The 13,921-nt window shown below is 37.4% G+C and overlaps 1 protein-coding gene across 2 annotated transcripts; it reads right to left on the reverse strand.

Annotated features, from left to right (window-relative positions):
* Positions 1-6,776: 6,776 nt before the first annotated feature.
* On the reverse strand, positions 6,777-13,562 carry LOC113676405 (large ribosomal subunit protein uL23m). Of its 2 annotated transcripts, XR_016183792.1 has the most exons (5): positions 13,412-13,557; positions 11,811-11,893; positions 10,336-10,415; positions 7,779-8,224; positions 6,777-7,473 (listed from the first exon to the last, which is right to left on the reverse strand). XR_016183792.1 is itself a non-coding variant. In XM_027193060.2 (4 exons), exons 1-4 carry the CDS (start codon positions 13,540-13,542, stop codon positions 7,354-7,356), a joined length of 414 nt encoding a protein of 137 aa, XP_027048861.1. In that variant the 5' UTR covers positions 13,543-13,562; the 3' UTR covers positions 6,777-7,353. The 2 variants fall into 2 exon arrangements, 1 of the variants encoding a protein (XP_027048861.1); XM_027193060.2 differs by lacking the exon at positions 7,779-8,224 and having other exon boundaries at positions 13,412-13,562.
* Positions 13,563-13,921: the final 359 nt, after the last annotated feature.

A 13,921-nucleotide genomic window follows, 5' to 3' on the forward strand; every position in this document is an offset into this window, starting at 1 on the left:
ATTGTTAATTCTGGAAATTAAAGCAAACGAAGCTTCGAAGAAGAACATTACAAGTTTGTAGATGTGCGCATGTTAATTGAATTAGGTTTTCTTGAATTATGAATGCGAATAGTCGCTCGAAAGAGTTGTTGCTTATGAAATCTTTATATAAGTGAAGAATGTTCCTTGCAAGAGAACTTTTTTAATCCAAATTAATTACTTGGATAGCCGCTTTTGGATCTCCTTCGACGCGAAATGAGCCCAATACATGAATATCTCTTTTCTTTAAAAAAAAATGCTGCTACTTTCAAAATCATATTATGAGGAGAACATTTACTTTGGCGGTTTCTCACCACCAAACTGAACATTTCGTTTATGAGTTTTTCTCTTTCATTTTTTGCAAAGCATTTCCTATTTCGATGTTAACTCTCAGCCATAATTTTAACGCTTAAGAATAATTTACCCATCAAGTCAAAGTACATTCTGTAGGTATTTTCAATGTTTGTTTCTTGTGGTGTTGCGCGTGCTAGCGAGTTGGAACACTAGCTCCCAAGTAATTTAGCGCTGGAAGTTTAAAATACCGACAAAGCCAGCTTTTATTCGCGAAAGATCTCAGTTCCTTCTTCGCCTTTGTTTGACTTCATGTGGCGAACAGTGCAAAAGTTTATACAAATCTACGCTCTTTAGAGAATCTAATATTCATACTTTTGAAAAAAAAAAATGGAACCGACCCAGAATACGCAAAAGAACACTTTATTGTAATTTCCAACACTTTTGTTTTATCATTACTTAATTTTCGCGAATGGTAACTTTAACATAAACGTTTTATTACAAAATATAGCCATATGTCGTTTTGTTTGTTTTGGGAAATGTACTATCGAGCATCTTTCATTTTGTTCTGAAATCTGTAGTGTAAACTTGGCCACGAAAAGAATTTGGGGCGTTTCTCATTGTACCCGTTTGCACGTGTCATCATCACATGACACAATAACGCACTTAAGGTGAATAATTGACTTTGTAACGGAGGAAAACTAGTTAATTTACTGCGCTCACTTTTCAAAACGCTTAGCGCTGTCCAGTGCCGAAAATTCTTCACAAGAAGCTTACAAGTCACGAAATATGAAGTTCGTGGAATTGACATATCTGATCTTTGAGGAACCAGAATGTTTATGGTATCATTGATTAAGGCGAAACAATACAAGGTCAAAAAACAAAGAGCAACGAAAATGAATACAAAAATTTGAGATCAATGATGAGATTAAAGAAACAAGAGAGCGCAAGGGAAACACAAGATCGTCCACAAAAGGATTTAACAAACATGGCACCAGTGACGAAAAGATTACTAAACATAAGGATTACAACACAAAGGACAGGTCCAAAGATGAAAGGAATGGAAAGAAAGGAACGTAAAAAGAGACTGTTCCAAATCCTCACCTTTGAATAAAAAGGCTAAACTTAGATCAAATCATTGTTCGCTGGCTAAACGTTTGGGTGACAACGTATCCTTTCCTTTCACTAACCAAAACAATGTTTAGAAAAACCTGCTAAATTAAGGATAACTATTTGCAAAATAAGCCTCTCTAATCAAAGGATTTAAATCTGTTACCATCACCGATGCGTTATGTCAGGCTCTTTAAAACCATGCTACCCATCACGAGGAACAATTTACATCAATATTCACCTAACCAACTTTGGGCATTTATTGAAAGATTATATTCATTCCACGGATCGATTTTGAGTCTTCACAATTTCGAAAAACGCTTTTCAATCGAAAAAAAAAAATTAATAAATTGCACACAAAATGAGTTTAACGTGTGTCTTAAGGACATTGTTTTATGTCTTCTCGGCTAATTAACGGCCAAGATCTACATTGAAAGAGGCATATTTTCTATCCGTAGCTTAGGGATTCAGCAGAAAGGACCGGGGTTCTATTTCCTTTCTTCCATTCGTGTGCGATTTATTAATTAAAATCTTTTTTTTCTAACTCACATGGGTGTCATTTCCAAAAGAGGTTCAAAAGGATAAAGAAATACAATGAGGCATATTCACACTGAAAAAGAATTATGATCCCAAAGGTTTTTGAAGAAATTTATAGAAATGAAAAGCCGTTTTTTCCGTGTGTTGTACGTGACTTGTTCCTTTATTCATGAGGCGAAACACGTTCAAAAGACAAATTTCTAATAAACCCCGACGACTCGATCAGAAAAGGTTAATGCTACATAAAACAGGAAATTGAAAAGTCCATAATTTCCGATTGATTTATTAAACAGAAATCTCGAGAAGAAGAGTGTCTCTGCAGCTCAAAATACCTGCTACTACTTAGCTACAGGTCTTAACAGTTGTAATCCAGAAAAAATGTTAGACATGCAGTTCTACTTTAATTTTTCGTTCTTCAGTTAGCATACATAAGGTTCAACAAAAAGTCCTTTTATGCCACGCGCTTTGAAAAAAGCCTAAAACTGTGCTTCACACGTGACCTTTACACATCCAAACAATAACAAATATAAGGGCGACATGACCCAACTATGCGAGAACAAGAGTGAAACAAAGCTCGTCCGCAACACACGTGTTACAAGTCAAACGCAACAATTAAAACATATGTTAATCCGTGTATTCACCACTTTTGTTGTAAACTTCTGCGATTGGTCGCGTTAATCACTGGAGGTAAACAAGATATCTAATTTAGAAGATCGAAGAAAAAAGTATTGTCTGAGTTTTCGCGGTGCTAAGCGCTTGGTTTTCGAGCGTAATTGATAATGAAAGTTGCTGTAAGGGCCCATTACACACATGAGTGATCACGCAGATCGACATCTGTCAGTCATTGTCTGCACCCTACACTGTAATGGCTTCCTATCGCGAGAGAACCCTTGACTATTGTAAATACAGGTAATGGAAAGTTCCTTGGTCAGTGCGGCACGCTTCGCGACCGATTCATCCGCCCAATATGTGGTCACTACCTGCCTAACATCTGATATTTACACATAGGAAACGCTTCATCCCTCCAATATGGTGTGTATCGGGTGAACTTTCTTACTTAAGACGCATATTTCATTCAACAGCCGGCATTTTAATATAGGACCTGGTATCTCTCGTCAGCTCGAGGTCTTTCCTCAAGAGTCGAAGATTGTGGTCCAATATAAGAAAGTAAAAATATAAACAAAGCCACGAGCCGTACTTCCTTTTTCTTTAAATGTTTACTCAGCTAATTAAAGTTGAGATATGCAAGATACCAGGACGACTTCTTTTGGCCAAACTAGCCGATAGGTGTCTTATTGAGAACACTAATGAATGAATAACACACGGGAAAGGAGAACACACTTTGTACCAAGGGATCGTTATACTAAATACTGCACTTTGATTTCGTGAGCTGAAATGAATTCATATCACGAAACGACTATTAAGGTTTGCACAAAAAACCCAACAGTTAATTTCCTTTCCGGCACATCCTCAGTTTCCCTGCCGACTTAAAACCATAATAAAAGGGACGTAAATGAGCTCAGGGGGAAAAAATTGAATAGAGTGAAGACTGCAGGCCATATTAGATTTGGAGTTTTTGTTATTTGAGCTGCTGGAGACCGGTGATTTCAATGTTCTTTGGTGTTCGATAAAGGCACGCTTAACGGTTAAACACGTACGAATGACACGCGAAAGGATAATATCCACTATGATATAACATTACAAAGCCAATTTGGAATTTGAGCCAGTAGCAGATCTTGACGTACAATAATACTCCTGGTAATGCAGTCGAATTTCTGCAAAGCTGAAAAAATTTAAGAAGAGTGTTAACCACTAAGTGGCACCAAGGGATCAAACATCTTCACCAACAACAGCGTCACTCAGCAACTTAAAAAGTCGATAAGGTTAATTACATCCGGCAATTAGCAGTAACGAACAAAGGGGCCTTCTAAAACATAGGAAGAATTTGAATGGAAAATGCTGTTAGAGAATCTTTCAAAAAGCTTTCACTAAGTGTGGGTTTTGCGGTAAATCTTAGATGTAGTACAATACATCTTCCACGATTACGTTTCTAAAAGTCCTAAACTCAAGTCCTCGTGAAAAGTACTTCCATCTTTCCGTCAATTGATATAGCACATTTCATTTCCCTTCCTTGGGAGACTGCTTCTCAAACAAAATTTCAATATATTACTCTTCATCGAATTCTGCGATGATAATGGTTTTTCCAGAATTCTATTTCAGGCTTACGAACTTGAAATTCTTGTCGAGGACTCTTGGAAAATTTAGCAAAGATAACGCAAATCTTGCGAAGAGTTTTGCTCGAGGAATCACCTGTCGCTAATCGGAAGGAAAAATCGTGTGTAGATTACCTTATCTCGACGAAAATCCCTTCTCTATCAGAATAAACGTAGTTTTTATGGTAAGGAGGGTAACAAAATCTACATACAACCTCGAGACGAGTTGGTCATCACCCTCCTGATCTATGCTGAGGTAAAACATACAAGGAAATACCAGCCTCGTTGATTAATTGTAAGTGGCCGCGTGGCTGGCAAAGAAGGAGAGCAAGCACAAGAGTGTAAAGAGACAAATAATTCGTGCAGAAGAACTTAGTTACTGTTGCATGGAAAACATAAATTACAATATTTTGATGTGTCATTGCTATATACTACAGCACCAAACCATCTCAGGTGTCACAGGTTTTCATTTAGGTCAGTGCTCCTGTCGTGGTGTTTCAGCTACATATGATTCTCTACTTTGCACATGCGTGCTCCAATACGGAAATACCAAACTTGCTTCAAAACCGGATTTCGAAGGGGTTAACTCCCACAAGCTGTGACATGCTAGAGCATAATCATTTCACCATTTGAAGGGCTTCGCTTGCAACCAAGGTGTAACTAAAGTAATTCATACTTCAACAACCGCAGATGTTATTACTATGAGGACCCTTTTGTGCGGCATCTCGTTTGATTAGAAACACAAAGTAAGCAGATCGTCTTCAGAAACCTCATTTATATCTTTAAACTGCAAAAAGAATAAAGAACAATTCCAAGAAGGAAAGTAGAACAATGAAGAAGAATAATGAAGAACAATTTCGAAAAAACAGTAAACCTCGAAGACTTTACATAGAAGTCAAGCTTCTTAAAAGAAAAACGTCTTTTCGATTCAGTTCCTGTGGTCCGTTAGTATTCAAGCACCCAAAATTATTTACATAAACAAAGGTCTCAAATGTTTCCCATTAATTGTCTTATGATGATGTTAGGGGTGTCTTATTGCACTTGTCGGAATTTTGATTGTCATTGACCATCCATGTATGGAACCCAGTTCTTCCTCTTTACTACGGTTACGTTGAAAACTAAATGAAATCAGTTGTAACGGTTGGATCAGCGCCATTGAGGGATGGCCAAGAGATGAATAAAAAAAAAACAGAAATCACGGACACGCTCGTATGGTCAATTGTAGCCCTAGATCTGTATAGATTAGATGTACTAGCTATTAATTTTAAGGGTCATTTCATCTCAATAGTTAGTGTAATAACGTTCTATGGTATCCATGTTAAACCGTTTTGGGGTGACCCTTACACAGATTGAAACATATCTATAGGTAGTTGTAGTTGGACTTTCGGCTTGATCAATGGATTATGGTAATTACTTTTTGTTGTACTATTCGTGAAAGAAACTCGTCCCCAACCTCAAATTCACGCCAGACGCGGTCTTAAATATTCTGCCAAAATCATGGCACATTGCACTGTACAATGGTGAGCAAAAGCGAAGCAATCCCTTTCAATCGAACACAGTATCAAGTATGGCTTTTCTCTAAAAGGGGACAATGCTGAGCCATATGGAACAAACAAGACGCCGCTGACCGCCGGTGATATTTCAAGAGGAGCCGTTGTAAGAAGCGGCTTTTCGTTTCACTCGAGGAGGGAAGAGTGTAACAGCTCACAAAGCAGTGACAATAATGTGAATGTTTGAAGGGAAGTTAATAGACGCCATGATGTTGACACTTGACGCTTTCATACAGTTCAAACCAGCCATTGAATATGGCCAGGGAACTACTGGAATGTAAGCAAGCTATACTACCAGGTCCCCAAGTTCCCTCTCGGCGGAGTGGTTTGGTTTAGCTCACTTATCACTTTGAACTGGTTTAAGTGTGTGGAGAACGCTCCGTGTGGGTCCCGAAAAAGCGATACCATGGCTCACCTTAGGTGGAGCCGATTGGAAGCCTGAAGAAGTGGAAAATTGTAGACCATTCATGGGAAAATGTTAAGCGACCGGCACTGTTTAAAACCGTAAGATAGAGGCATGCTGTGAAAAGTTCTGTCAAAGAAGATTCTACAAATGAAATCGAAAATTAACAACCGCCTAATGAAATACTTAACTAGTGAAATAGTAAACCTCTAGAAACCCCTCTATACAAAATCATACTCGAACAGGGGACACTATACATTAGTGCTGAAAGAGAAAAACGCTCCTTCCACGCCGACTAATGAAAGCAGTCGAATTCCAAGTGCGACATACTTCAGAGGGCTGACTTCTGGAGACAATTGGAAAAAGGCATGTTTCGTGGAGAAAATGAAAGAATTCCTCAAACTTCAACGGGCAGGCAAAATGAACGAAAAAGCGATCCACGTGAAGTTTAAAAAGAGAAGACTAGGAGACCAAACTGAGGCGTGTCGAATTCAATGTAATGAAAGTCCCTAAATCAGAGCAGATTTGCTATTTGTTAAGTAATTTTTCAGCGAAAAAAACCGAAAAAGCAAAAAAAGATTAGTAGTTACAGGCAAGGACGAAAAAATCTAAGTAAATTTTCCAAGTGGAGTGCTGCAGAGTAGGAGACGTCACTAGAGACGAATCGCTCAACTTTATTCTTTTGCATATTCCGAACGCAACATTTGACATCGGATCAAGTCTTTTGTATTACAATGCAATATGACGATTTGTAGAAATCACGTAAATAAATAAAGTAACAGTTCTAAAGAAATAATTCAATACGCCTCTGAGTTACAATTTCGAAACTTTTGAGACACTACCACATGTATTTGTGCGAATACTTTTAGGGCCGCCGCTGGCTTGTTATTGAAAAACATTAAAATAACACCACAAGATAGGAAGAAAATTCTTCAGAATGCAACAAGTTAAAATATTATATTCAGAATAAAAAGCTCAGCTATAGAAGCTGAAGAACCCGTTCTACAGCATCCTATAATATTATGGTGCGAGCAAATTGCTTATTTTCAGTTGGCCATGAACAGTTTCTTCCCGCCACAATTTATGTTTAAAAAAATCCGACCTTTCCTTCTTTTCTTTGGTTTGTTCAACAACAAACAGACTAGAGAAAGGGGACCAAAAAGATTTTTGGCTGACTCCTCAAACGTTTCAATCGTTTTTGGGTTTCAGAGGCATTTAATGTCTTCTGTCATTAAAACCAACGTAGATGCGGGGTATCTTCTGGAGTGGGTTCTGTCGGTTTCTGATCAGTCTGCTCGTCCTTTGGGGTATCTTTGGGAAATAAATCAGGAAACTTAAACGTCCCTGAAGCCTGGAATAAAATGAATCAAAAGGAGAGCGCTTGAACACAGACCCATCATTGTATGGTGTAAAAAAATGATGAACAGGTCAAAGATAATCATGAAGCTTTCCAAGAGAGAGGGTAAAAAAAGTTCCACTTTCAGTCATTAATAAAAATACAATTCCTTAATGTTAGGAAAAAATAGGTAGTTAAAGACCGCATGTAGCTGTTGATAAAGCACAACTTTTATAGTATTGAAAAGAACTGGAGGATGATGCTAGAAGGTAGTTTTGCAGAAGATTTGTCTCTTATGCAAAACAGAAAACCTGCCGCACCCCACATATTTAGGAGTATCCTGTTCCACAAGAAAAAGATGGTTCAATGATGTGGTGACTAATTGACACTCAACCGATAATTAAACTGTGAAAAAATAATCATATCAGCAATAATGATAATAATAATAATGATATCAACAGTAATAGTGATGATAATTTAGAGGGACTAGATGAAGAACCTCGCTGTTTCTCTATCAGTCTATCCTCTAGGCTCCAACAACAATTAAACTATGCTTCCTTCAGTTCTCCCTGTTAATTTTAAATTATTTTCTTAGTTCACTGCAATTCCACTTTTGTGAGACTTAAGTTCCATAGAACAAGGCATTCTGCGCTGTAGGATATCCCGCCATTCCACCTTTTCATCATTCACACTGTTGAGGTCGAGGTATGGTATTTGGGACCTTGCTCGCTTCGCAAATTTTGTGGCTCTTTTGGGCACAAGTGCTCTCTAATCGAATAAATAAAATTTCTTTAAAGTTTCCACGATGTGCAAATCAAACCTATTTGTATAGTTCTTCAAGGAAAAGTCTTGTTTCAATTATATGCCGGAGACGCCTCTCAGTGTAATATTTTTTCAGACGTTTATCATCTTTTTTTTTTTAGTGTCACGGCAAGAAATGAAAATAACTATAATTTTGGATCTATTTGGCATAATTCGCTGATTCAAACGTTAAATGTTCTCTCCTCAAAGAAAAAAAAATCCTCTAAGTTTTCATGATGCGCCGATCACACCTTAAAGATATTTCTGCAGGAAAAGTTTTGTTTTTTCATGCACCATCCTGAAATGATTTTGAGATGTTTAACATCTTCTGTAGAATTCTGAAACAAACAGTAAATCGCAACGGGAAACATCGGGTCGGAGAATTGGGCCAAGATCGGAATTCTATTGTTATTATCACCCATCTGGATGACATATGGGGCTTTGCCTCCTACATATAGGAGGCAGTAACCACCGGGTCAAATACAAGAGTTTGGGGAGAGGTCATAAATATAGTGATAAAAATAGAACTTTCCACTCTATATTACACTCTCTTGACTTTTCACTGGTGTTTCTGGCCGTTTTCCCTCGCCAGTTATATCCGGAGTAGGCTGCCATTCCAATACATCCAACATCCAATGCAGTTTACAGAACAATGACCATTAGGTCACCTCCCCCGGCCAACCTCCTTTCACCAAATGAAACTTCCTTGAGAATTTATTGTACTAAACCGTTTCTCTTTCAGATCAATTTGAGTTGCCATGACATTTCGCTAGTACAAATTACTTCTCCAGGGATTGGGACGGCCGTGCGCCAGGCGTGTATGGTGCATAAGAAAACGAAATGGCGTGTATGGTGCATGAGAAAACGAAATGACGTGCAAAAAAACCAAACACTCATGAGGCCTAAAATGCGCCCGAGCCGAATAATTCTAAGGCTAGTTTTGTGACTATTAATCTTAAGAGTCCAGAGTCGAGTTAGTGACTATCATTCAAATCGTTTTCCCGTTTTTTTCTGAGTAAGCAATGTAAGACAGAGCTCCAACAGAGCTGTAACTAATTTGGTCGCCATGGCGAGTGAAATATATTTTGCGACTAAATTTCGCCGAAAGTCGTCAATTGGTGACCACCAGATAAAAAAAAAAGAAAAAAAAGAGAAAAACCATCTCCGTCTCTCTCTTTTTCTCTCTCGCCGCCCCATAACTTCCAGTGCGCAAACACCTTAAATGGGCGGTGATCAAGTCGAAATGATTTCGTTGAGATAAACTTAATTTTACATTACGTGCAGCATTTTGCGTAACCATCAACTCTGCATTAAGAAGTATGGTTACTAACTGGCAAGTGATTTAAGACTCTCTTCGCTCTCTTTCTCTTGACCGTTGGCACAATCTTTCAATCGGCAAGCAAGCAAACGAAAGTGTTGTGAACGCATCGCTGGGCTCACTAGACAATCATGTGGTGCAACATGAATTGTCCTCCCACTAATACGAGGGTTTTTTTAAAATTTATTTTCTTTTTTTGGGAGGGGGGGGAGGAGGGGGGCGAGGAGGGGGGCGACCAAATTTTTTTTGTTGGGGAGACCATTTTCCAATTGGAGCCCTGGACACTGCATAATAGTGCAATGATTGCTTTTCACCTAAAGGGGACAGGTGTTTAGTTTTTTTTTACTGTAGTGGCCTCTGAATTAAATAATTTCATGAAAATGTAAACTGCAAGGAACTGCAGAACAGATACACACTATCTGAAGTGACAACGAAAAGACCCATATGTATTTTCTTCCAGCCCACCCCATCATTGTAATGCAATGGGCCATGCTACTTAGAAATGGCCCATGAATTTTGAAGACCAGAGTCCATAGGCCCATTTGCCTAATTTGCCCTCCCAATCTCTAACTTCTCTTGCAAGATCTTCTGATAGAGAGAGGCATTGTGAGAGAAAAGCATCTAACCCATGTAAAGGAACCCAATGCCTCACCCTTGGACACAGATTTTCCAAACTGTTGCAAGTTAGTATCACAAAAGATCTCATTCACAACAAATAGGATTTGTATCTGTGCATTTCTAATAAAATATCTACCTACCAGAACTACATATGCTACTTTATAATCTGGATATTTTCTCTTTGTAATCTTCCTGTTGATGAGTAATGCTTTAGTCTTTCCTGCAAAAAAAATTTAAAAAATAATTTAAAAAAAAAACACTTAGGCCCGGTTAAGAGAGAGACAAGAAGTAAATGTTCTAGCATTGGAAGGAACTAGGGAAAAAGGCAAAACTTAAATATTCACACAAACTAAACTATGTCTGTTTGAAATTTTTATGAAACCTTGCAATGACTTAGTTGTTCCTTTCTATAATCAGTTCAAGGGACTTGCCCTAGACACTAATTTCACTTGCTGGATAACAAAAAAAATTCCCTTGCTGGATCTGACCACCCACTCTCCATAATCTTGAATGTATATGTTTTTCTTTTTGCATATTAGATATTTTCAATATTCTGCTGACATGAAAAAATGGCCTTCTTAAAGGTGCACAGTCAATCTTGCAGCTGAAAATTGATAAAATCCTGAATCTGTCTATTTTAGATGAAATTGACCCCTTAAATTTTTATCTTTATTTCTTCTATTTTACTACACATGGATTTAAGATTAAACAAATAAACTGTGCACCTATAGCCTCAAAATATTGCATAGAGTAGATGTGAACACAATAAACCTTCTGCAAATGGAATTTGGTATATTTTTTGAGTTTTTTTCATTTCCAGTTTTAAGCCCAGTTCTCTCATATTGAGTATTTACTTCAAAACTGCTGACACAAGAAGCTTTTAGATGGTATACAATATCACTTCAAGGGGTCAGTATTTGTAGATTTCTTTTAAAACTGCTGTTTGCATTAGGTAGGAAAAGAAAAGTTACCGATAAAGTCACCTTTAGCTTCTTCCATTAGGGGTCAAACCAGCATCTTTTTATAAAATGTCAATCCTATCTAATAAGATTTAAACTATCTCCATTTTCCGTATGATCACTCAAACAGTTAAAAGAGTAGATCCATAGCTATGCATGTCATTTTTAGTTACCTTCATGACAGCTAAATACATGTATATATACTGATGATGTTACTACTTATTAGAATTAAGTAAAGTTACTAAGAAATGTGCAGAGCCTTTTCCTGCACTTTGACATGTGATCAGGGTAAAGTGGTCACCACAAGTTATTCTGTCCTGATGTTGATAGGAGACAACATGGTTAAGTGGTTGTAGAGCTAGGCCTCTTATATGTTTTCACTTGACTCACACTCTCCTCTCTATCCACTGGATTTTTTTCCATGGTGTTATTTTGGGGTCTTGAGTCAAAGAGGCAGAGTAGCCACAACAGTTAAGATCATTCAAGAAAGATGTTTTTTGTCTTGTCACAAGCATGGGACAAAGAAAAATCTCCATGAGGAATCAAAGCACAGACCTTCAGATTCAGTTAAGATCATTATTGTTGTACATAGAATTTTAATATCACTTTGACTATCTACAGGTATGAAATAACATTTGCAAATAATTTCATCTCACCGTGCTGTATTCTGGTGTTCACCCTGGCAACATCAAGTTTGTAAATGCTGGTAAGGTAGTTTTTAATATCCAACTTTGACATGCTGCAAGTACAAAGAGAAATTAGACAGTTCATTTGATAAAAGGAACAAGGTCCAGAACAGGACCAGTGGCCTCTGTTGTTGTCAAGTGACCAAAAAAACATGTCTTTTTAAGGTGCAAACATGATATGTTTAGTGTTCAAACAATTTGAATTTTTAAATAATAGCACAAACTTTGGGGGAGAAGTTTAAAACATAATATATTTCAAAAAATAAATAAAATGGTTAAGACAGTACAGTATCCACTATATGTGAGTGAAAAGGATTGGAACTTTACTAAGAACAGTACTCTCCATGTTTATCTAAAGTGGAGAAAATTTCAGCTTGCGTTAAAAATGTGTGTTTCATTGAATTTGTGAAAATTGAAACTGACAAAAACTACTGTATTTGATTGGCTGCTTGATATAAATTAATTATGCAGTCATTCAACATTGTGACAAAAAAAAATATTGTTTCAGCCGACTCTAAAATCTATGCAAAACAGTTTGCAAAGATCCTGGAAATGAAAATTCCTCAAATAGACTTTGTGTATCAATTCTTCACAAAACTTGCATAAATGCCCTATAAAATAATATTGTGTAACCTTCTGAAACATGTTATACTAACACCCAAGACTAAAAAGTTTTTCTGCCACATTCATACTCACTGGAAGCCTTAACCCTCTAACTTCCAGACGTGATTAACATGTACACTTGTAACTTCTCAGGTAATGAGAATACTCAAATTTATCAGGTAGAAGTTTTTATCTTGATCTCACACAAAATTCTTTAAAATAATTTACAAGGAAATCAGTAGCAGCTACAGGGGAGAATTGACAATCAGATCTTGGGATTTAGAGGGCTGAAGGAAGCTCCAACCCTATGAGACAGAGTAAACATCCGCACAATGAGATTACTGCATCTAAAAATGGTGATTCTTCCATTTTGTTTACTTAAATATCACTGAATGGATATTTAAAATAAGTGGGACATAAGGGAAGACAGTCATCGTAGCTGATCAGAGGAGTGGTTTTCTTAAAAAAAAAATTACTGTAAAAGAAAGTGCTGAAAAATTAATGATTCTTGAAGATATGGAGTATCTTGATACAAAATCATTCGGGAGTTCTATCGTATAAAACGACACTGCATGTTTGACCTTAATTATAATTTTGCACGAAAGATTGGGAAATCATCAGTGTGCGACACAAAATCTTGACACTAAATGCATGTTAGTGACGGGTGCCTACAGCCCAGTTTAAGGCCAGTATCACTGCGAAGAAGCTGTCGAGTTAAAATTTCACCACTTGTGTGTGTTCAAATATTCAAAATGCATTCATTTCTCGATCGTTCAAACTCGTTAATTCAACTATTCTGCTATCCCAAGGAATAACAAAAGACAAATTTCAACTTAGCTCTCGATAAGATGATTGAAAGGCAAGAAAAAGTTCTTTTTCGAGTTTCGACATCATCCGACAAGTTTATACTTAGACTGTTCACTTGCGCTGAAATGATAGATGTTCCGATTTTAGAATTCTTTACTTACTCCATAGGAACATGGAACTGGACTGTATTTTCAGGGAGCTCCCTTCCCGGTCTAACCAACTTCATGTACCAATTACAAAGAAAAATTCGAGCTTGCAACCTTGGATGTCTCACCACATGTCGGTACGCCATCTTAGATACACAATGAGAGAGGAACTGGGGCGTATGAGAAAGTTTTATGGGAAGGGAGGGTGAGTCCAGACAGGCTGTCAGGTTTCTTTCCACGTCTAATAAGACATGGAGATGGTCAGCCGTTTTCCGAGATGCCGAAAGGCTTTGTTTTAAAACAAGGCTTAGTGCGAGATTTTGATAAGCAAACGATTAGTCATTCGCGTCCAGATGGAACTTAAGACATTTTTTGCACTTGAATACATTTTAAGGGGAAGGACTCAGTTCTAGAACTCGAATACATTCAAAACTAACGTTGAATTTTACAGTAAACAAAGTCTAAAGAAGAGAAAAGAGGAAAAAAAAACGCATAGTACACCAGGATTAAGTACTTCTCGAAAGA

The sequence above is a fragment of the Pocillopora damicornis genome, chromosome 2 (assembly GCF_964200805.1).
Source record: "Pocillopora damicornis chromosome 2, jaPocDami1.2, whole genome shotgun sequence".
NCBI lineage: Eukaryota > Metazoa > Cnidaria > Anthozoa > Scleractinia > Pocilloporidae > Pocillopora > Pocillopora damicornis.